At 42.4% G+C, this 25,278-nt stretch overlaps 1 protein-coding gene across 1 annotated transcript in view; it reads left to right on the top strand.

The window, feature by feature from the left end:
* The window catches only part of ncam1a (neural cell adhesion molecule 1a), a 215,848-nt gene that overhangs the window by 151,629 nt on the left and 38,941 nt on the right, over positions 1-25,278 (top strand). Inside the window, exons 5-12 of the mRNA XM_034550863.1 lie at positions 2,177-2,314; positions 2,879-2,996; positions 5,176-5,336; positions 5,913-6,055; positions 17,319-17,469; positions 22,100-22,284; positions 22,679-22,775; positions 25,132-25,278. The exon at positions 25,132-25,278 is cut by the window's right edge and continues 21 nt beyond it. Coding sequence (XP_034406754.1) covers positions 2,177-2,314; positions 2,879-2,996; positions 5,176-5,336; positions 5,913-6,055; positions 17,319-17,469; positions 22,100-22,284; positions 22,679-22,775; positions 25,132-25,278 — 1,140 coding nt within the window. The remainder of the gene's footprint in view (positions 1-2,176; positions 2,315-2,878; positions 2,997-5,175; positions 5,337-5,912; positions 6,056-17,318; positions 17,470-22,099; positions 22,285-22,678; positions 22,776-25,131) is intronic.

Here is a 25,278-nt window from a genome sequence, read left to right as displayed (position 1 = left end):
AAAAACACAGAGGTAATACATATTCTCTAAGTATATGTTTTCCCCTGACTCGATCTGATGTAAAAGAAATGAGGTTTCGGGTGGAATTCCATCGACATTCTGAGGCATTTCTAAATATTTTGCTGTCGTGACTCAACACTGAAAACTATTATAACCGCTGTTGATGTTGTGAAGGATGAACGTGTATGGGAGGGGAATTCTAACTTCAGGCATGAGAGAACATCGACCTTCCGAGAGTTGAACTGAAACTCTGATCCGCTGTACAAAGGACTGTGGTGGAGATTCAATGATCTTTTACAGTTGGACCGGGGCCTATTTTAACCTTACAGTCACCCCTCCCTCGGTGGCCGCTGGAGAGCCCTGAGTCACCACAGTGTTGTGCTCAGCCCGCCTTTTTTATTCTTGGAAACGTGTCAAGGAATGTGTTTTTCACTGGGGAAAAAAAAAAACCCCACTAATTGTAACCGACACTGAAAACTGAAAACTGCTTATGTAATATCCCTCAACAGCAGTTGACCTAAACCATACGCGGCATATTGCACTGTTAAACCTCCCATTGTCACATGTGTCAACGTGACTCGTGTTGATATGTTTCTGTTTTGAATACCAAGCTTCAAAAAAAAAAAAAAAATGGGTTGACTTGAAATTTTGTGACTGAACTTAAGGTTGTTCCACTTATTAACACGTGCGAGCGCAGACGGGAAGCAGAAAACAGACACAAATATTGTGGTAAAAACGCCGCACTATTCAAATATTACACATAAACATCCTGCTTTCAAACGTATGATCAGCTAGATGTACCGTACTACGTAATCGGGAGTAAAAAGTTCTGGTAATGCAGAATGTGTGCCGTTATTATCACCGATAATAAGCACCTTTTAAACGTTTTTGCTAGCAGGTTGGAGCTACTTTATTTGTTGGTTAGTTAAATATATGACTGTGTCATTTTAGAAGCTGATCATTTATTTTACATGTTAAATGCAAAATAAACTATAGCTGTCAAATATATGTGTGAAAAAGAGCAATATTTGCCCCCTAACAATTTAAATAGCTAAGTAAAGTAAGCCTGACTCATAATTCCGGTGAATGTACTGTGAGCTCCTTAAAGTGAGCAAAGTTCCCAAAACCCACGGCAACATTCTTTCCATCCCTCAGTATATGACTATATGCTGACGCTCTTCCTTTCCTTGGCGCGCTGGGTGGTAGTACGCCATAAATAGCCAACATTTTATTTTTAATAAGTACACACACTGGCCGGTCACCAAATTTTGGAGAAGTTTTCAATTTATTTTATATAGCCCAATATCACAAATTTACGAATTTGCCTCAGACAAATTGCTTTACAATCTGTACACATACGACATCCCTGACCTTTGACCTCACATCGGCTCAGGGAGAAAAAAAAACCTCCCAAATAATAAAAGGAAAAAAAAACCTTTCACGGGGGGGGGGGGGGGAGGGGGAGAAGAAACCCTCAGAAGTGCTTTGGTTCTCTAAATTGGGTCACGGAGAGAAACAAACAACAACAAACGACTCGGCTCTGAAGGCTCTTAATCCAGATGTGGTCAGAGAGGTCCCTGGATTTTAATGACGCGTGTGAGAAACACCTGGTTTCCGTTAAGGCGGCTCACTGTGGTGCTGCGTGTTTACGGCCGGGGTAATTAGAGGGGCAACAGATTGCCGGGTCTCTATGAACTCGGCTGCAACACGTGCTTTTTCGCTGTGTTCCTCCAGCCACTTCGCTTGCTTGATTACTCTGGGATAATTGGGACTTGCCATTGGAAAAAATATATATATATATATATAAATCTGTGTCCAACTTTCCCGTCTGTACTTTTTAAGTGAAGCGTTCCAGGTTTTAAAATGTCCCCGTTGAACCTTTTTACTTGGATTTATGCCGACAGTCAGATTTTCCAGATTGAAGGGAATAATCACACTTAAGTTCGGCCTGGCCACTTGATGGCTCGCTCCCACCTCTCAGATTTCCTCCCACGATGGCGCACACACATCTCTTTTCCTTTAACTGGCTTCGAGGAGGGAGCGTACATCCTTTCCAATGGAGACCGACGTATTCTTTCTGGATGCTACACAAATATTTATGTGTAGTTGTGTGAATACAGTCTGCGTAATCTCATGTGATTTAAATGACGGTTTCTCTTTGCCACTTCTGTTTTAGTGCGATACAAGATCATGGATAATGGCCACCTGCAGATCCGCGGCATTAAGAAGATAGATGAGGGCATGTACAACTGTGAGGCTCGCATCATGGCCAGGGGAGAGATTGACTTCAGGATGATCAAGGTCGTTGTTAACGGTAAGCGGCGTCCGCCTTCCCTTTCACCTTCTGCTCCCTCTGCCTGCTCAACACGGGGAGGTACGGTAATAACAATAATTGGAAATGTCTTCTTTTTTTAAAATCCTTTTTATATCACATCCCTGTTTACAATATGTGCCAAAGAAATGGGTTTTTTTTGTATTTTTTTTTGTTGTGTTTTTTTAAATCCAATTTCCTTCCTGTAAAAGTGTGCTTAATACCCGGTGGGGTCCCCACCCCCACCCCTTCCCATACACCCAATATACAGTATTTTCATGGATACCAGCCACACACATGAGGCCCCCCCCAACACAAACACGCAACATATATATTTACATTATCTCCCCAAAGATTTGCTGTCTTTCAGGGCACCTCAAGTGTCAATCAAGGGTGTTCGCGCCCCCCCCCCCCCCACCTACCTTCTGCATTATTACGTATCAATCACGACCCGCTGTACCAAAACAGGGATTTTCTTTCCCCCGACTCCTGTCTCGATGGAGCCTCATCAGAACGCCGGCTGCGTGTTCTCAATACTTTTCTGTTTCCGTCTTCTCTCTTTTTCAGTGCTGCCCACCATCCGCGCCAGGCTGTCGGAGGTCAACGCCACGGCGGACACGGACCGCTCCGCTCTGCTGGCCTGCGACGCGGACGGCTTCCCCGAGCCCACCGTCACCTGGGCCCAGTATGTTATACCGGCCGGCCCGTTTCAACAGTTAGGGGGTCAGAGGCAGATCCGAGATGCCACAGAGAAGAAGAACACAATTGAATCCCTGGGGTTTTAGCTGTTGCACAGGGTCCACGTGGTTTTCATTCATTTTCAGGGATTGCTGTTGAGTGTCAAGGGATTGAGCTGTTAGTGGGAAAGAGAGAAAAATGCTGAGTGTGTTAAAGTCATATGAAGACCACAAAAAGGCTGGGAGGGAGGTGGGTGAGTAAAAACAAACGCAGGACCTTCAACCACGAGGCCGTGCGTCGTCGAGTTATTTTAAATGTTTTTCATTGTTTTGTAATGTTGTTTTACATTTAACTTAGTTTAAATACTTTTCTTTTTAAGGCCAACCGTAATGATTTTTACAGCGAGAAACTATTTCAACAGATACTTCCTGCTCAGTTCAGTTGGTTACAAACTAAAAAATGATCCCTCTCTGTTATCTGTTTAATTTCTAGCTTGTGCCACTTTTCTAAATTAAGCCTCCCGATCGACTCTGAGATATAAGACGTGGTGAACTACCTCGCTTGCTGTTAGTGCTTCCTGCTTCTCGCGGCCTTTTCTGGACAAACTGGTCGTGCCCCCCCCCCCCCCCGTTGAAAGAATTGCATAAGCACATTCATTTCAGGGAGATGATGATTGCAAAGTGTTGGTAAATAGGGCATAAATATGAATTTGCGTGGCTTTGCCTGCAAATTGTTGTGTGGGAGAGATGATACGATGCATGCACTTACACTGTAACGGGTGCAAAAAGGCTTTGATGAGTATTAGTACCTCCCACACACTAATTAAACGCATGGACAAACCTTTGGTGAGTCTGCACCTGGTTGCACCGGCTTGTTAGTTTTAAACATGGCGTAGCCTTAACATCCAGTAGGTGTCACATGCTTGAGATTTAAACTAATATAAAAATGGATCTTCTACGGCTAATAGAGGCAAACAAATATAACACAAATCGACTCTCCACAAAACCAAACCAAGAACAACAAGCAATATGCATTAAGCTTAGAGCAACTTGATTGTTGTGTTTATTGCACGTCAGTGCGAGAGCAATTTTTTTGGGGATACCTGTAACATCCCTGTTTATGTATTTAATATTTCAATGAATGAATTCGGATGTGATCTTGAAACATCTTTTGTTTGCAGAGCAGGTTGAAACCCAAATTAATCTTTACAACCTTAAAATGAATGAGCAGTCTACATTTAAGATGTGTAATGTTGATTAAAATAGGCTCATGACATCGTCAAATAGCGGTTAACACTCGACAATCTCAATCAGTAATTACTCTTCTAGCATGGATTCATCATTAGCTGGTGTAGTATATCTCAAGTGCCTTTACTCGGTATGACTAATACAGGTACAGATAACCAACATTAATGTCCGTCACACAGCTGTTAGCTCAATGCACGTTCATATTGCATGGTGCATCATTTAATGGTGTCACGCAGCAACATCGCTGTGAGAGGAATAAACCTTTTTATTGTTTGTTTGCAGAGTGAATACGACTCTTGAACACCCAGATGCTGCTCACAGCTGTCTTCCATGCAGCAAGGCTGGAGTGTGATGTGGGTGTTGAGGCTGGGGGGGGGGATGAAGTTCCTGGCCAGAACAGAGTTGAGGCAGACAGTGAGGTTGATGGGAGGACAGATGGCTGAGACAGTGAGAAAACAGAGGGGTGAAGGAAGCTTGTTTGTTGTTTGTCATTCACTGTCTTCCTTTTTAAAAAAAAGAAAAAAGGCCTCAGGAAGGCTGCTACTCCGGGCCTACAAATACTTCCACAAACGGGGGAAAGTTATATCGTCAAGTGGAAACTTCTGCTTCTCAAGAGCGATCGCGATGAGATGTGTGCACGGCCTCCGTCAAAACACCAGATAAAAGGGCCAAAAGAGAGCCGAGGCAAAAACAAACGCTGTGGAAGTATTGGAGAGGTTTCTCAAAGGCATGCGCGGCACAGGGCAGCGTTCGCGGTCTCCCATCCTCTTGTTGTGCCACCAGCTGCTCTCTTCCTGAGATAAAAAAAAAAAAAAAGAAGCAGATCATTGTCGGCGAGTTGAGGAAGTTATTTTGTAGGAGCCTGAAGTCGTGTCGGCAAACGCTTGTGATGTTGAACCCCCCCCTTCTCTCTCTCTCTCTTTCTCCCCTCTGCTACAGTAACAACGTTGTCCTTGAAACGGGTGATAAGTACACGCTCAACGAGGATGGCTCTGAATTGTTAATAAAAGGTGTCAAGAAGGTGGATGAAGGAGATTACACTTGCATCGCCAAGAACAAGGCAGGAGAGAAAACCGAGGAAGTGAGCCTGAACGTGTTCGGTAAGAGAATAAACTCCATTCGCAGGCTGAGGCTGTGGTTCTCGCTCCTTTTCCACTTATTGACATTTTGCTGAACACTTCTCCACAGCTGTTCCAGTGGCTTGGTGCAGAGTTACACAGCGTGACGCGTACAGTGTAAAGCGTGCCCTATTGAAAAACTAATTAAGCCACCCCTTAGGACATTGAAAGATATCGCACTAGAGTTTCTCTCCATGAGCAAATTTGCACCAGCCTCATGTAATCATGTGCTCGCAGCTCTATTATCAGTCAATGGGGTATGGAACCACGACTCTAATGAAGCCTGTCTGTATACTTGTCTACGGTAATGCTAACAAATGCGTAACAGCTATTTAATGCCGCATATATTTCCAACACCGCATCAAATGTGCGAGTTGTCACCCATAGTCTTGGCAATCGGAGTATATGACCAGCCCACTCTTCGGCCTCTAATATAGCGTGTTGTTTTTTTCCTTTTTCACAACCTCCACTCTCCATTCTGTTTGCGCCCTACCTTCCTAAACTCAACGCAACACGTGTTTGGCTAACACGTGTTTGCCATTGTTGTCTTGCTTCTAGTGAAACCCCGGATCACCTATCTGAATAACCAGACCGCCTCAGAGTTTGCAGAGCAGGTCACCCTGACCTGTGAGGCCTTGGGCGACCCCACGCCCACCATCTCCTGGAGTTTCCAAAACAGGGTATTCACTGAAGGAGAGCAGGTACTCATTTTGTGATTCTTTTATTTGGACGCTTTCAAACGGCACACTTTAATCAAACTCAAGCTTTAATCAAACTCAAGCTTTAATCAAACTCAGGCTTTAATCAAACTCAAGCTTTAATCAAACTCAGGCTTTAATCAAACTCAGGCTTTTTACGATGCAGGTTGAAAACAAACAAACCATCAGGAAAAGAGAACTCCACATATAAATATCTGTCTTGAAGAATTGGCACCTTTTCAGAAAGGGGAAAAAATATATATATATGTGTGTATATATATATATATATATATATATGTGTATATATATATGTGTATATATATATATATGTGTATGTGTATATATATGTGTATATATATATATGTATGTATATATATATGTATATATATGTATATATATATATGTATATATATGTATATATATATATATATGTATATATGTATATATATATATGTATATATATATATGTATATATGTATATATATGTATGTATATATATATATGTATGTATATATGTATGTATATGTATGTATATATGTATGTATATATATATATATATGTATGTATATATATATATGTATGTATATATGTATGTATATATATGTATGTATATATATATGTATGTATATATGTATGTATATATATGTATGTATATATGTATGTATATATATATATGTATGTATATATATATATGTATTTATATATATGTATGTATGTATGTATATATGTATATGTATATATATATATATATATGTATGTATGTATGCAGTGTGTTTATTCAAGAAAATCCCAATCTCCTTTTGGCGTTTCACAGAATTCCATTTCTTTATGATGTGATGACCTGCACTAATTCTGGCAATACAACACTGTTAAACAATCCTATATGTATGTGAACTTCTTGAAGAACGGCTGTTATACTTGTAAATTGTCTTTTATCTCAGAAAATATCTACCAATAGTCCCACGGAATTCAGTCACCGGTCCCCTGACATGCATCTTTATTTGCAGCCCTCCCATCTTGCTGTGCTTCATACACTCAAAACTAGTTATTCCCTCTTTGTACAGTAGAGTTTGGCTTCTTGCGTCTCCTCTAAACTTTTGGTAGCCTTCTCCAATGCTGCTGGAGTTGCGCATCAATGAATGTGTACGTTTCCGTCGTGAATGCTTGAGGGGAGAGAGTGCAGATTGCCATAAATCCAATTTCCAGGCAGTTTCATGGGCTGCTATTCCCCAGCGTTGTTAAGAGTGCATGCAACTCCCTGTTAATCATTAGCATTTAAAAGGGAATTTTTGTGTGAAAATAGTATGAAAAGGGCTCATTAGGAAATTCTGAGAAAATTGAGTGAGAGGAAATTATTGGAGTGGAATTAGCTCCTAATTATTGCTGTGTTGAGAGCCAGAAGTCTCCTGCTATGTAAACATCTGATTGTGTTGAGCTCAGCTTTGCTGCTCTGGCATTTCTGCTGTGAGTATCCGCTTTGCAATTTTTCTCAGGATGAACATAATGTAAAGAAGTCTGTGCACGTAAAGCCACATATGGGTAGTGCATTTTTGCCATGCGTCGCTATACATCCTGGGTTTTTTTTTTCTCTTCATGTCCTGCAGGAGCATTGGAGATAACGCTGGATTAAAGCTTTGGCTATAGAAAAGGCTCCTTAAGACGTACGAGCTATGAATACCTGTCCTTATGCATTTCCTCCATTACAGTGGTCACAGCTGTTGGCAGTCGCCAGACTGGAGAGAGAATCTCATCCCGAGTCTATTGTTATGCTCTTATCAGCTCATTAATATGGTATAATTTTTAAAAATCCATCTTGACGGTCTTTTCTGACTACATGCGCGTCACGCGAGCAGGATTAGTCACTTCAGAAGGGCACATTCCTGCTGTGAATGCAGTAAACAGTATTAAGATAATTACCTTTCTGCCTCTAGCGGGTTTGTGGATTCAGGAACACCTTACATTCCGGTTCGTGCATTAGATACGGCAAAAAAATTATAATAATACAACTCAATATTCTGTTATGAAATGGTAGTTAGGCACCGTGTCTTACCCTTGCAGAGGTTCCCATAAGCTGGGTTATGGACTGGTGCTAGGCTTTCAGAGATGTGCTACCAGGGCGCAAGGAAACAATATGATTTTGCGTCACAAGCGGAATTCTAATAATGCAAATGCGTTGGTCATCTTTGCAGTAATACTCGAGAATGTGGCTCAGTCTGTGCTGAGCAATTGAATCCCTCCCATGCCCAATATACGCAAATGTGTCCGTGAGTGAGTTTTCATTTAACCGCCCACTTTTTGAACACCTCTGGGATCCAAAAAATACAATTCTAAACTAAACCAATCGTTGTCGATCTCAAAGCACATATTTTTTTTACCGGCCGCACTTGCTCCAGTATGTCTACCTCGGGTGGTCACGACATTATGGCTGACGATCCAAATCCTCGATTCACAATATGAATCCCAAAAAATCAAACAAAGTTAAAAGTTGCGTTCCCTGCTGTGCTCTCTATTGTCGATATAAAAAGTGGTTATTTATTTAGCAGGAACCCCTCCTGACTCGCATTATCAAACACAGTTGTTGTGCGACTGTTAGAAATAATGCATGTGCATGTAACAATAGGTTTACTATTCCTGGACACACACAAAGTAAAGGCGTCGAAGCACACCCGTGTAGTTATGCCCCAATACGTGGGCCATCCCGGCCTGCTTTACGCCACAGCTCTGTCCAGCTGCATTCGGCTAGTGCCGTGTGATGAATTATGTAACGTCAGATGTGTCACTGTGAGATGAACCGTTCTACCTCGGTATGACAACGTCAAACTAAAAAAAGACCACGGTTATGACAGCCTGCAGCATCTCGGTGCTCATAGTGGTACCAGTTAAAAATCAATGCGGATGAGCGAGGCCGGTGTTATTTAGTATTTCTCTTCTTGTCAACAAAAGAGCAAAAGCAATAATGCGTCAAGTGTTAAAACATATGGGTTTTTGAATTCACAGCAGCACGATGTTGGACAGTGTGTGTCGCTGATTCATGGTAATAAAGAACGCCTGAGTGAAGCGTTTTAAACTTTGGATAACAATGGAGGTCAAGGGCAAAGAGGAATTAGTGATATCGTGCTCTTGTCTGCACAGGTAATACTTGCAAAGGTTTAAATTGAATGCAAAGCAACCATTAGGCATGGCATGTTTTTCATAAAATATCTTTAAAAATGTAGTATCAAGTAAGATTCTGGGAGCTTTAAGATGGTTCCCATACATGGAATGACTCTGTGTTGTTGTTATTGTTGTTTTTCTCTCTTTGGCTTTGCTGTAGGGGATGAACATAAGTAATAAAATAAATAAATAATTTTTACTTTTACTCCTTCCACCATCTGCTATCACTAAAGCCTTTTGAAAAGCTTAGCCCCTTTCTGATTTTAGATTTATTTTTTGGATCAACAGTGTAATTTTTGTGTTCTGTGCCAATAACAAATGTTGCATATTTCCACCAGATTCTGCAGAAGAGAAGAGTAGCAGTAGTACTCAGTAGTAGTAGTAGTCATTTATCAACAATGACAGCGGCAAAACACAAACAAATATGTTAAAAGTATCAATCCCAGAAGCTTCCCATTTTCATGAATGGGTTCCTATTTTTGAGGAAGTTCCATGCTGGGAGAAAGGAACCATAATGACGATGCCGTGGTAAATATGTCACAGAATAACAAAGAGTGATAGCAAAGTGTCGGACGTGTGCTCAATACGCCCGTCTTGGATTTTCTGATTCGAGTGACCTCATGACCTTTTCCTTCCCGAGCCAATAATCCCTTTTTTTTTCTTCGACTCCAGGTTCTATGGATGTCATTATCGGACGATCAGGAGAGAATTTGACTTGAATTCTTCCTATTAAATGTGGCATTTATCACTGCCATCACATCCCATCAGTGGAAGCGTTCGCACAGCGCGGTGCATTCACGGCTGTTTGTTTTTTTTGCGAGTTACTGAATATTATCTTCCAAACTGCAAGACGGGGTGGACTTGCCCGTTGCCACTCGCGGTTGTCACGCCGTATCTTCTTCCGTCTCCAGCCTGTCCGTCGCCCCTCGCTCGCCCATCCGTCATTGTCAGATTCAATGACGCTGTGATCAGAAAAAAATCCCACCGATTATTTGGTGATGGCCGTTACTAATTTTTCATCGGCTCATCATTCGTCGTCGGTTTTCCCCGTGCCCCCGTCTCCCATTCACGTTCTCGTTCGACGTCATAGCAACGAGACTACAGACGCATTTAAGAATGATGTGCAATGACAGAAGGTCCTTTTACCGGCTGCCGTTATCCGGTTTTGTCTTGTAAAAAAATTGTAACGTTAATGGTGATTTATGATGATGTTCTCCACGGTATTATCTCTTAAGAAGGGGGTTTCAGTGTGATTGTGACCCTGAGGTCCTTTCCACATTGTCACCACACGATGAGAGTATAATCATCCGAGGGTACATCACTTAAATCAAATGCAAAATTCAAGTTGTGGTGCTCACCAGTCTTCTGCACATACATGAGCGAGTTCATCGAAACACAGAATGTCATGATGCGTCAGCCACTTAGGAAAGTCCCGAGACACATCTAATGGCCCTCTCACAATTAGTTTCAAAGCCCAGTTTTCTCTCAGCGTGCCTCTAAATTCTCTTTTATTACAGTGCATTAATTAATATCCGACTGAAATGCCCTCATGCTGCTTTAGGAAAATCCAGTTTGGCATTTTGACCACTTCTGTAAATTCCCTGACTGACTGCCAAGCCAGAAATCCTGATTGTCCTTTTTTCAGAAAACCTTGAACTTAATGATGTTGGGTTTTAATATTTCTGATGCTCTGTTGTGTAAGAAGTTTAATAGAGAAGTGTACTTTATTCATGACAGCATCATAATGGTAATAAATACAACTTGGTAGATGTCTCATCCAAAGTGAAAGTAATATCCTCGTCAATGGTTTTCGCTAATTGTGGACACAAAAAAAAGCCAGTTATTCATACATGTCATAAATCATGTATATTGCACATTTTCTGCTGCATTTTTTCCAAAGCATGTAGCAGTGTTGTAGATGTGAAAATTACCTTTCGGGCAATCATTGGTTTCCATTTGTTTCACTTGGGTATGAAAATCAATGCACATTCCTGAAAGTTGAGTTTGGTAATCTATCACAGTAAAGCATTATGTCTGCATTAGTTTTGATCAAAGATACATTACTGTTGCGTGGCATAAACAATACCAGACACAAAGTTCACCGTGATGGATTACCTCACTCACCTAGCAATTTCAAAAGGCACTGCAGGCTGATTTCCCTTTTTTAAATGTATGTAAATAACAAATAACTACCCAGAGGGTAGAAAAAACACTCTGGTGTGTGCAGGAAAATGATTTGCCACATTTTATTTGGAGCCAAATTAGCTCTAAAAAAAAAAATGAAAATCACAGGTATGGGCTCTTGAAACATGAAAGCATTGCATACGTGTCCTGCAGGTGAATCCAGTCTGCACAAAGCTTACGTTGTGTACCTCTGTGTCGCTGTTTGTCCTCCTCTGTGTTTGTCCCCTCTAGGCTTCTTGGACGCGACCAGACAAATATGAGGTATGGCTACTAAATATGGTAGCCTGACTCTAGTTGTAATAGCCTTCACTTACACAGTAGACCACCCCATCTTTTTTTTAATGCAGAGCAGAAGTGTTGCCATTCAGCCGGCATTTAGTGCTCACTACATTCAGCTGTGCACTAAATACGTAACCCATTAGAAACGTAGGACAGTACATTTAATCCACTTAGTTCCAGTAGGCGTTAAAACTCACTCTACTTACTTGTCCCTGTTTATTGTTGTCAAGACGGCGAGGCAGTCGCAGTATCTCGAAGTAGATGTTGTCCATATAGCATGCTGCTATTTCCTGCTACATGGTTTGGTTGGTTCCTAAGATTTTGCTCCATTCAGGGCCAGAAACAAATTCCTGCACCGGGTGGTTGATGGGCCGGCAGCTCCACAACCGCCCCCCCCCCCCCCCCCCCCCCCCCCCCCCCCCCTCGCATAGAAAAACACTGTCTGCTCTGCCATGGCGCTAACTCACCAAGCTCTACTAAATCTTAACACAGTGGTTTTAAAAATGGTGGCGCCGACTATCATGTGCCAGTCTGCATGTTTTCACTCCCAACAAAACACAACAGCCCGAATGAGGCCTCAATCATGGGTTGGTAGTCACCCAAAAGTACAAATAAAAATGGTTTACGTGCCCACCCCCAGTACAATGGAAGGAGATGGAGGTGCAGACCATTACAGGGGCGTACAGTGTAGTAACATCCCTGAGAACACACTGAACCAGATGTTAAGGATCAAACCTCCCAAGCATTTCCCCTGAGTAAAATGATGACGAGCATATTCAATTATGAAAACAGAGTTATGCTTTTAATACGCCAGCTCCCTGCTGTGGTGTTTGATTGGAAACAAACATGCAAACTATTGGCCCTCCTCAAAAGTGAGAACGACTCTTCTTAGATAGAACTGACACAATGTAACACCCTAACTTCACTCGCTGCCACACGCACGACAAGGGAAGCAATTAGTTCACTTTACGAAGCTTCTCAATGAACCCCATGAACCAATGTAACGCTCAATGAAAACAAAAGCACGCCGTAAGTTAACTCTAAGCATTCTGGACTGTGTGCAAGAACTCCTCCGACACTGAGAATGTGGAGAGTCCTTTTGTTTCCAAAAATCATGCAATTCGTCTCTGATTGGTTGACAGAGTTCTGTGCTTACATTTAAGTTTATTTATATTATCTGAATACATGTAGTGCATGTGTGATCAGATAATAATCACAATCATGTGATCCAAACCCTTTCTCCAAAATTGCCTTCCCATACAACTAAACTATATTGTCAATGACGTTTCTCAGGACACACAAGTGTTTAAACCAAATGACTTGGTTATGTTGAGGTAACGCAACTATTTGTTAAGGCTTAATGAAACTGTATGATTCCGCTTGAAATAAGTATATTTGTTACGCTATTTATTTTAGGACTATAAATTAGAATAAGTTAACACTGCCTCGGATTTCGACGAATTTATATGCGATATGTCTGAAACCAATACGATCAAAAATGTCTCAAAAAACATTTTTTACATTTTAGTTTCATTGTATGGGAACGTCATTTTTAAGGGTGAGCAGGCGATCCGAGGAAGTGACCGTATTTGTGTCACACTATTAATGTGATTGTCTCATTATATTATGAGTTGTTCCTTTAGTTCACCTGTTGAGTGTGTGGTACTTATATCATAATATCCATGATGGTGTGTTCCCCTTTTTCTTTTGGTAGACAACCAGCTATTAGTAGATGTTTGCTGTAGTAAAGTACTGGTCTTTGTGTTTGTGGTGCATCTTCCCAACTGTTTACTGTTCCCCGTGTCTTCTTCCCACTGGTTTCCCTAACTGCTTATCTCCACAGGCGGACAGGAGTAAGAGTAGAAATGTGTTTAACCTGATGCAGCATTCCGGTATCTGGCTGTGTAGATAAAAAAAAAGCATTGAAGATGGGAATACCATCAAACTAACTTGTCTCTTGATCTGTGGGGAAGCTACCGGCCTTCATATCTAACAATATTGTCGAGCCTATGGTTCTGCACAGCAGCAAAGACAGAAATGCTTCAACGTTAAATACTTTTTTTTTAAAAACCCAACTGGCCATGGATGATCTCGCGGCGGCCAGGCTCGACCTCTGTGATCGGCATAAATCAGGCTGCTAACAAGCGGGCATTATATGATTAGCCATGGTGATGAATGCATGGTGGTATTATGTTAAAGAGAACTAAAAAAAGCCTTTATAGTGTGTCTTTTCATCGAGAAGTGTACTTCAGAGAGCAGGGTGACACTTGAATATAATAACCTGCCCCCCCCACCCCTGAAGGCCGCAGTGATGTCACAGAGCCTCTCAGCAATCCTGAACTCAAGGTCTGGAAAGCTCACGAAGCGGCGTTTCATTTACCACAAATTTGGATTACTGTTCATCCGTCATGCGGAAATATAGTACCCGTAGATGGTCCGGACTAAATAATGGAAGCGAGGCAATTAAACTGTGATTTTGAGAGCAGCTTGGAGATCTGTTAAGTCATTTCACAAAGATGTAACGTCTAACTGCACCACTTATCCATTAGGATCTGCCCTCGGGCCACCGGGGCACCCTGAATGTCAACATGTGTGTCTTTCGTTGACATGGGGGTGCTTGAACGCACCATTAGTTTGAATTTCCGAAGGAGGCGCAGGTTGACCTTCATGTGTCACATCTTGCAGTAGGATCCAGCCCCCCCCCTTCACCTGAAAGGGGAGACACTTAATCATGACTTGTATTCTGGGTGCAGTTGCCAATTTAAGACATTGTTGGCTCAGCTTGTCAAGCTCATCTCTACGAAGGAAACGCAGCTCTACTTTCACCCGTTTATTTGTCCTTTTCAATGACGGGATTTAAAAAAAATTGTACACCCGGCCATGTTTAGGAGCTCATACTTTCAGGGTTTGCAGGTCGATCGATCCAAGCTGATGGGTTTTCACATCACAGAAACACGGTAACCACCGTGTTGTTACAGCATCTGTAGGGCGACCTATGTTTTGAAGGAGAAGAACAATGGAGAATGTTTGTTGGACAAATGGAGACGCCCTCCCGACCCTCAATTGCAAGCAGGTATAGAGATTAGGGGAGGCCATACAAGAGGAGCTGGAGTCAGCAATTAGAAAAGAAAAGGTGTGTACCGGAAGATGTTTCCGAATCTGTCAGAAGCATGGTTATATATATCACTGCTAAAATATGCAGGGGATTTGAAGGGGGGGGGGAGATAAAGGATTATAGCAGAATTAAGGCAAAAAAAAAAGTTCCTGCAGTGGGAAAAGGGCAGAAATCTATAGTTTCTATAATACATAACCAACAGGATGACATGTTTTCCTCCCTGAGGGAAACGTCTCGGGCAATTGTTAGGATTTCTTTCTCAGTTGATCAATAGTTTGTGATCAAATACCTGGAAAAGTAATTACATTCCCATCAGCCTCAGCTCTACTTAAAACGGGATGTTAAACATTACTTGTTGAGCATCAGCATGTTGACATTATCAATGTTGGCATTTAAGCATCGTTGGTCCCCGCGGGGGGGTCTCTCTCTCCAACACATTCTCAAACCCAACGGGTTTAATGCCGAGGCTCGGTCCGTCGGCCTCGGCTTCCAGCTACGACGCTCCGGGGTGCGTTTGTTATGGACGTGGCAGTTTTAAGCATTCATAGTCTCTAAAAAAAAAAAACAAGGTACATCTTTTACATCCCGGGTCTATTAGAGTGAGACGAAAGTGCCGGGTGCATCTCATAAAGACGCCATCAGACACTGAGGGTCACAGACCACGCTGCTGTATTTAACGAGGTGTGAGAACCTGCGTTATATTTGTCTAGACTGCCGGCCAGCTGACAAACTTATGATTACAATTCAACTCGGAGCTAGACCATTTTTTTCGCACGCCCTATTTGTAATCGCCCGGAGGATTCTGATACGAACAGATTGTTTTTTTTGTCGAGTCGGCATTAAATATTTACAGAAATCCAGCGTGACCTTAATGCCGCATCAACACCTTTTTTTTTGTGCAGAGTCGGTAGGGCTGCACAGGTGCTGAAGTTTCAAAAACAGGGTCCTCGCACCTTAATTACTGTAAAAGCTACCCTTGTGACAGTTCTGGCTCTAGACTCCTCCTATATAATCTTTTGTAGTGCAAAATTATTGCCCTGGGAAACGTGTGTATTGGCAGTTTACGGCCTTATAAAAGCAAAGAATCCGATAATTAGAATTACTTTCGTGAAGAATCAAGAGTTGTATAATTAAAAAACATTCCTTGGATTTAATGAACACATCGAGATCAAAAGGTCTGCCTGTTGTATCGTTCATTTATTATTATTCATTAGGAATATATCCCTGTTTACAGTCCGACAGTGTGGCCAGTGCAGCGTGTGTCACTGCAGTAAGATTAATGCTGCCAGCACACTCCCTCAGTTCTTCAGTAAACAGCAGAAATGTCTCTGCCACATGCTTTGTGAAGGATGTCACTTCATGCCATAATGCTAATATAACCCCCAAAAAATACTCAATTATTTATGAAACATAAACGCTGATGCACCGAAAACGCCTCAAATATTAATAGCAAATCACGGCAGGTAGAAGGGAGACGTGTATCCTCTGTTGGTTTGAACGAGGTGTCGCCCACAGGAAAGAAAACTAATCCTGCATTGTTACCCGACTCGTGGCTCCGTCTTTTTTTTTCTTTTCTTGCCTGCTATCGTCTGCAGCAAAAATCTCAATTGATGTCCTGTTTGGGAAAGCTTGCATTAGTTTTTTTTTTTTTTTTCTGGCAAAATAGATGATAGATAGATAATAAAAAAAGGGTCGGATGTGAGTTGTTAATGTCGCCGAGAACAAAGAACGCTTCGTCTTTGTCGTTGGTAAACGCGAACGCCGCAGATCAACCGAGGTCGCGGTGCATGGTTTTAAAAAAAAAAAAAAGGTTGAGGTCGTCGGGGTAGGCCCAGATGTCAGAGCTCGTTCTGACATAAGGCCTACGCAGTGACCCGGTGTGTCCCACGGTACAACGGGTGAAAAGGGGGGAATCTGCCGAGGAAAATGAACAGTGAATTTTGCCACGACTGCAATTATAGTGATCCAACTGCTGTAAACCTGCAACTGCACTGTTAAAAGGCCGGGGAGTTTATTTCCCCGGGCGTTGTGCATTCGCTGAATTTCATGCCGATGCAGGGATGGATTCTCAGCGGCCATGTTGTCCACTGTGTCGGACGCATGGGGGCTTTTCAACCAGCTAAAGGCTGGCGTTTCTCTATAGTGTTCTTATTGTCAACAACTCCCTAGTTAGATCTAGTCCCCATCAGTCTGTTGCACTTACCCTACAATAAGAAAACTATAGAATAACACCAGTCTTATCTTTTGATTATTTTTTTCATGCATTATTTTTAAGTCGTCTTCAAACAGCTGCATTTTACAATCCACTCGGCAGGTCACCTGTCGATCAAACAGTGTTTATTACGGTTCATTTGTTCATTTTTAGTGGATGAAGTTAATTTCCCGGTTCCCCTTTTATGTCTTCATAATCCAGTTTGTTCCAAACAGACGATAAGCGGCATCTCATTCTCTCTCCATCGGAGGGAATCTCTTGAGCGTATGAAAATGTCAGGCGTGTACAAGTGAGACTAATGACTTTTTTCCTCTTCTTTGTAGAGCCTTGATAGAAATATTGTGGTACGCAGCCACGCACGGGTGTCCTCGCTCACCTTGAAAAATGTCCTGTTCACGTACGCCGGCCAGTACCTCTGCACCGCCAGCAACTCCATTGGCCAGGACAACCAGCACATGCACCTGGAGGTCCGCTGTAAGTCACCCAACGCCACTCGCTCGGATTGTTCATCACTGCTGTCGATGCACATCCCTGTTTGTCATATTCTGCTTCGTGAATGATGAGTGTCAACAGCTGTTTAGGATTTTGCATTTGTTTTTTTGTTGTTTGTTTGTTTTCATCTCACGGTCAGAATGAAAGCAAAATTATGTTTTTCGACCAAATGTTGAAATATATGTTGAAGGAAAATAGAATATAGCACAGAATTTACGAACAAAAATATACTCAAAAATATAATTAGAACGTCAAAAAGTTCTGAGATTTTAATTAACGCCGTATTTTGTCACATATTAGAGACGGATATCGGTCAAGGAAAGTGTTAAAATGACAAATTCATTGATGCTGAGATAAAGAAAGGGTTAAAGTGTTGAAGAAGGGATAGTTCAGATTGTTAGAGTACCAGCAAAAAGTATCTTAGATCCCGGAAAAACATTTAAATGTATGCAATATCCAAGAGATTGTACCGCTTTACCTTGCCGCCCGATGGGAAACTGAAGCTGTTATATTGATGCGCGCTCTTCAAAAGCATTTTTTTTAAAAGTAGTTTGGATTCACGCAACACGAGTGAGCTAACCCATTGAAATGGATGCCACGTGGTGAAAATGCTGTAAGTACAGCGTACAGTTGTACTCCAAAGGTAATGCACTCACGATGGATAACCCCATTAAAAGAAATCTGAACGCTCCCTTCGAGTCAGGACATGAAGGTTGTTCCAGGCATTCATTGATCTTTTGTTGGCATTGCCCTGGAACCGCTGACGCAGCCGCTCCGGTCTTCGAATGAAACGTCATGTAATTAAGAGTCATGTAATTAAGAGTCATGTAATTAAGAGTCAGTTAAAAAAGATTGTTTGTGACTCGTCGTCGATTGTACAAGACTTTGAGATAGAGTTCTGCAGCCCGATGGAGTGAAGTCAACACGTACCGTTTGAGCTTTTAACAGGTTACTTTCACATTAAAGTTGCTATTTTTGCTCATTTGCCCCCATCGCTACTCAAATTGAACCCAGTTGCCCTCCAATTAAAACAATGTATATTGTCTGTCACAGGAAATGGTGCTCCTGGTGTAATTTTCAAAGAGTCTTTTCCCATTTGCCCTTCTGAAATGACCAAATACCATTGCACTGCATGCAAATAGATACACATTTAAATGTGAAAGTCTGAAGAAGTGCTTGTTAAGACCAAAGGAATGTTTCTGAGGATACGGTGTCTGGGCCGTCACCTCTGTTTCTGGAGATGAAGTGAGAGAGCAGAGTTTTGCTGGGTCAGTGGTACCAGTGCTATTTGTTACCATAGAAACAAGGGTCTCATTTCTGACATAGCCTCAAGGTACAGTGGCTTCTGAGGCTTAGAATTCCATGCAACAGTGTAATTGCTATTTTCTTTAAGCACCCTGACTCCAGACTCGAATGCTTTAGCTACCATTTTGGTTGCGATTGGCAGTCATACATACTGTATATTAAAGACTGATGAAATAATGTGAGCATAAGGTCATTAATAATGACAAAATATCCATTTGCTAAAGCCCTCAAATGTAAAAGATTTTAAATGTAACCATTATGAAGCGTTCATGTCCATTTAGGGTGCACAGTGAAAGACAAGTGGCTTAAAGTCGGGACTTTAACTTCAGTCAGTTCCACTTCAACTCTACAGACACAGAACTAAAACGGCCTTGAAACACCGAGGTCGGTACATCTTAAAACGAAGCCAACGAGCTCTACCATCGACGCAGAAATCGTACCCGGTGTAAATTTCTCGCATCCTTGAAAAGCTTCGGAGGTGCACAATGGAAGCCAAATCCGCACTCGATCTCGTTTTTTGGCATCTATTGAATTGTCACACGGTCGAAAAAAAAGAATAAAATAAAGACATAAATGAAGCCAATGGCCGTTTCATTGGATTAATATGCCCTGCTCTCAATGAAACCGGCAATTTTGCTCCGCAGATATAATCACGACGGAGTTGTTTGAGGGCTTGCGGTTTGCTCAAGTAATCAGCGAGTAATCAGGTAGCTGATTCACTGTTGCCAAGCAATTATCGATAAGAAAAAAGGTGCTTTGTCTTGAACACAGCTCTCACTCTCTGTCCCCTCTATCACCGCTCGCCCCCCCCTCACACAATGACAACCTTATCAAAGCGTGGCACTCCCTATCTGCTGCGCAGCGTGATCCCATTAGCTCGGCTGACTGCGTCCACGTTTGGCGCTGAAGGGCGGAGAGGAAAGTGTTCCCTCTCCGTTTGTGTCAGCAGCCGAGGTTTGTTTGAATATGAATATCTAATATAACAACACTGTTTAATCTGCAATCAGATCCCCCCCCCTCCCCCCCACACTTAGCTGCTCGTCTCTGTCCTGCTGGCTATCGAGTGCCGCGCGGATGACGTATTGTTTGTAAGTTAGTGTCGCACTGGTTCCCTTGACGGACATTTTTTTTTTTTTCCGCTGGATTTTGGAACCTTGCAGAAAATAAGCCAATGAATCTATTTTTGAAGTATGAATGATATCCACGGGAAGTTAAAAAAGCTGCACATTTCAAACACAGTACGCCGCGGTCGCATGAGCGCGAGTATCCACAACAAGGCTGTAAATGGCAGTTGAATTTACACGTTCAGTAAATATAAAAATGCTTTACGTCATTGTATTGATCCAAAAAAAAATAAAGAATTCTCACAATGCAACCATTTTTAACAAGCTACCATCCGTGCTATATATACACGTTATGCACGTGCACACAAATCAGTATGTAGATACATAGATTTATATATAATATATCTACTTATATCCCGTGTTTTATCTTTGTTTCTGATCGTGAATAAGAAATACAATTATTCAACCCTAAATAACTCCTAAAACATATTAAATTAGTTTTATCAGTACTGTAGCATGTTCAATAAACCTCTAGATGAAAATTAACATCAGCTATGTGCTTTAATAAATAATAAGCTATGAATATTAACAATTAACATACACTGTAGATGCAGGATAACGCAGACAGTTATTTATTTATTGTTCTACTGTAGATAACAAAATGCAGACAATATGAATATTAAAACCCGCCGGTATACCAATAATATCATTACAGCCTTAATTGTAGGTGACCTACATGATTTTTTTTTGCAAACATATCATTAACCCATTCTAGGAAGCTATATATAAATCAAACAGGCAGGTCACATGGTCACATGCACTGTAGTGAGTCAACAAGAGCCCGAAGCAGCGTTGGTAGAAAGAGTGAGAGTCTAATCAGGGCTGCAGGAGATGGAGCGTTTATTGACTCGGCCTCGTGCATCAATTCCAGCAGCAGCAGCAGCCCACTGAAGAGTTTTCAAGGATCCAGGGTCAGAGAGAAAGCCCCCCCCCCCCCCCCCCCCCCTCCTCACCCCCCTCCCCCCTTCCCTGGCAGTGTCAAGCATTCCACTGCACGCAGGAAACAGAGCATACGTCACTGCATTCAGAAGCACCGCGAGCAGGATATAATAAAAGGAAACGATGCAGGAAAGACATCATCATCATTTGCTGTTATGGCCTCTCACGATGCTGATGAATAAGGCTCCGGGTTGGGAGCTTTGACCATATGGTATCAATTCAATTAAGTGAGCACATCAGAGAGGGCTGCTAAATGGGACTTGGACCATAGCATAGCAGCGGTATTGGTGTCTCTGCAGGTATCAAATATAGAGGTGTTGCAGAGAGCAAGGCTCTAATTTTCTTTAAACCCTAAATGTGTTTCTAGCGGGAGTGGCAGGGTCCCGCTCTCTTATTTCTGTCGACTCCAGGCTCTCAACTCGATGCGTAATAATGGCACTCGGCCCTGTGAGACGTTGGAGGTTTTTTCGTAATTGCTGAGCTGGCGACAAAAAGTGACAAATGAATGTGTTGCTGAACACCCCTTGAACACGTCTTTTTTTTTTTTATTGCAAAAGATTTCTATATGAAATGTCTCACTGGGTAAGTATTCTTAACACCAGCTGGGAATGCTGAGAAGAGGAGCTTCAGGGAATGGAGGCACTGTTGCCATCCAAAAATTCCTTGACGCTACTATAGGAAGACTCTCTGTGGCCTTTTCCCAGATTCCTATCAGTCCTGTGGATCTTTCAGACAGGTGGGTTATAATGATAACACGTATGCTTGTGGAAAAAGGGATACAGAATCAATCAACAATTCCTCTCTCCCCTCTTCTCACACACTTGTGGAATTTGATTAAGAGTGAGAGTGGACTCGCAATCCTGAGATTCTGAAAGTCTTGTAGTTGGATGCTAAGAGATAAAGAACTCGTTCCCCTTCTAAAGATTATCAGGCAACAACGAAAAAAACTGTTCCTCTGAAAACCAATGGTTCCTCCAAATCTAAATCCCTCATTGACCCCGAAAAAAATGTGAAAATATTTCAATGTTTTGACTATTCAGATCCGTTGCGTAAGCCTACCTACGCACATCCAGTCTGTATCATTGTTTAAAAAAAGGATAAACCCTTGGATTTTTTCTCTCCCAGTGGTTAGTAGATTCTGTCTTGGCAAGATGAACCATAATGGAGTATCAGTAAAATGTTCCAAACATGCCTGTCGTGATGTTTTCCATCTTCTCTCCCCCGTGTGTGTGTTGTTGCTGCAGATGCTCCGAAAATCCTGGGTCCAGTGACGGTGTACACGTGGGAGGGGAACGCGGCCAACATCAGCTGCGAGGTGGAGGCTCACCCCGGAGCCTCGGTGGTTTGGTTTAGAGACGGCCTCCAGCTGCCCTCTGCCAACACCACCAACATGAAGATCTACAGCACGCCAACCATCAGCTACCTGGAGGTATGCTGCATCTTATCTGACATAAACGCAAAAGGGTTGATAGAACATATGGAGACTATCGTCGGGGCATGCCATCTTTTACACAAATAGACAATAAGTAGTTTGAGAGAACGGAGCGCTACATGATAGGGAACCCTTGTGTGTAATGGTTTGTTGCTACACCGGATATCTGAGCAACTGCATAACAACCATTTTCCAAAAGAATCACACTCATTAAGCGATGCATAAACTGCTAAATGGCACAAAACCGATAGCTAATGATTAACTCCTCAAAGGTGCATAATCGAGGTCTTCACAGGTCCAATCCGTTCCCAGAAGTATTTTCTTCTTGATCGCCTGCGGTGCCCAAGGCCGCGTGACCTCTCAATGTTTTTTGTCTTTTTTCGTTTCTCAGATTACCCCAGATTCTCAGAATGACTTTGGGAGCTACAACTGCACAGCAACCAATGTGATGGGCTCTGAGTCCAAGGAATTCCTTCTGATCCAAGCAGGTTTGGCATTGCATTTAGTTAAAGTGTGTTTTGAAAAAAAATATTCTGTATTTTCTCAAAGTTTCAAGAAAAAAATACAGAATTTAAAATCCCAAATGGGGGTGAGAGAGAAGTATTGGTGGTTTGATGACTTGTGATAACACCTGTGGTGCATTATGCCCCCCAACCCCCCCCCCAAAAAAAAAAAGAGAGAAGAAACGGTAGAACAATAGGACATTGTGGATCCAACCACCCACCTCAAACATCCATTGGTCTAGATGAATCCCCTGGGTGGAAACCCGGGGGGCAATATAACCATCTGCAAGGCCCATCAAATCAATGAATATATATTTAAAATCACCATGTGAAGAGAGAATATGCACAGAATCGTGAGGCACTCCTCAACTCCGGCTGGCAATGAGCACAATTTGTCCGACAGTGGATCTGTCCTTCTTAAGTGATATTTTTCTTTGTTTGTGTTCGCTTAGTTTGGTACGCAAATTGTTTTGGACCCATTGAAGGAGGTAGGCCACTCAGGACCTCGTCTAAATACAAAATCGGTCGAGTTAATTGTGCTAACAACCTCTGCTGCCACTGTGTAATATACTGGAGGCCCTTTGAGGTGTTTTCTCTCTGCGTTTTGCTGCACGACTCGTTATACGGCTAACGGGACTCTCTCTCCCCCCCCAAACCGTCGCTGCACTACAACTGTGCCAGAAAAGAACCCGACGCAAATACGTCTCCGCACCTTATTTTCCACGTTGAAAGTAGCATGAGGCAAAAAAGCTCCACTGAACAAAATGATTCCAATTTCACGGGTAATTAAACTTGTCTCCGGATTACAAGCTAATGGTACACAACCCAACAAGGATCCAGTGGCGTTATCATGACGGCAGGAGCATTTCCAGTTGTGTTTCCGTTTGCGTGATGGTAGTGAGAAAGTTTCTCGGAGGTTTGCGGGACGTGCATGAATGGGTTGAGGAGGAGTTGACGTTTTCGCCTTTTTTGCACGAAGGCCGTGATTACGCTCGTCTTTTCAACGTGACTTTTTGTGATTGGATGAGTCAGATCAACACTCCGCTGTGTCCTCATATGCGTGTCCATACCCTGACACTTCACAATAAGATCTGCTCGATTTGAGTAGGGATCGGATACATTTCATGGTCTGTAAAATGATGCATGAGGAAATGTTGGGTTTTCATCAGTAACTTAACAGGACCCTGACCCTTCGGACTTCACAGTTAGTGCGTCCTGGCATGACGTGATGGCAAAAGTCGCGTTGAGAAGACAAGTGTCACCACCGCGGCCTTGAGAAAAACCTCCAGCGTGGCTTTGTAATCACCAGCACTGAGCAGTGGTTTCAGAAGAAAGTCGTTCGTAACGTCAAAACTATTTGACGGAGCTGAAAATGTAAAGGTGATGGCGCCGAAAGGTCACGGCGTCAGTAAAATCTAAAGGGTTCTCCCTGAATGCAGCCTGGGTGTGATTAGTAAATGTCGTGGCAATCCATCCATGACATTCATTGGCTCATGTACAAGTGTAAGTTTTAGCTTTATCGATGCACCAGAGGTAAGGTCAGGGAGTCACTGGGTGAAAAAAAAAATGAAAAACATGAATATTCCTATATTAAATTTTATGAGCAGCAATTGTAAAGAGACCCGAATTAACACCCATACCGATTGCCACCAGTAGGCCCTTTTCCCTGAAAGATTTAAAAAAAATTTTTTTTTAAAAAGACAGCATTGCATATCGTGTCTACAGAAGACTGCGGAATCAAGTACGGCGCTCCTCCGTCTCTGTGACACTCTGCCTTATCTCCATAAATGAAAAGTGTGACTCGGGCTGGAGGTAAAGCTGTCGCTGCAGGCTCATCCAGGCATGGCCATCAGATCTGCAGCACTTTCGGTGACCAGAGGGCCCTTCGGGGAACCAGGAGCGTGCCACAGCGCCGCAACTGTCAAAAGCGGGCGGATTGAGAGCAGAGCATTATCAGTTGGTGTTGCAGTGGCCGGTATCAGTCTGAGGCAACCTCACCAGCTCCTCTGATGCACTTACATTGAATTCTCTCAGTGCCCATGCATGTAGATAGCTCGGTAAGGCACACGTGTGTACAGTCCTGCAACCCTCCACTGCAGAGACACAACATACACCAGAGTATTAGCTTTCAATAACTAGCTTATATATTATAAAACATGTCATTTGCATTACAGAACATTATGTGATTGCAATATGTTCAGTGCCAAGTGGCATTTCATACCGTGTATACTGTGAGTTACACGCACTTGTGTGAATCTTTGCAGCACTGCTAGGTTTAAAAAATTAGATTTTAAAAATATGTATATATATATATTCTAATTTTTTTGCCACTCTGTTGCAGAGGTGCCATCATCGCCAGAAATCGAACTAGTGGAGCCTTTCTCCAGCACAGCAGTGGTGACGTTCGAAGAACCCGACTCCATGGGTGGAGTTCCCATCATCAAGTACAGAGTGGAATGGCGTTTGCCGGGCCAGGATTGGACCGGCA

Source organism: Cyclopterus lumpus, chromosome 14 (assembly GCF_009769545.1).
Source record: "Cyclopterus lumpus isolate fCycLum1 chromosome 14, fCycLum1.pri, whole genome shotgun sequence".
Classification (NCBI taxonomy): domain Eukaryota; kingdom Metazoa; phylum Chordata; class Actinopteri; order Perciformes; family Cyclopteridae; genus Cyclopterus; species Cyclopterus lumpus.
The sequence above is the reverse complement of the archived record's forward strand: the minus strand, read 5'-3'. Positions and strand labels throughout refer to the sequence as shown.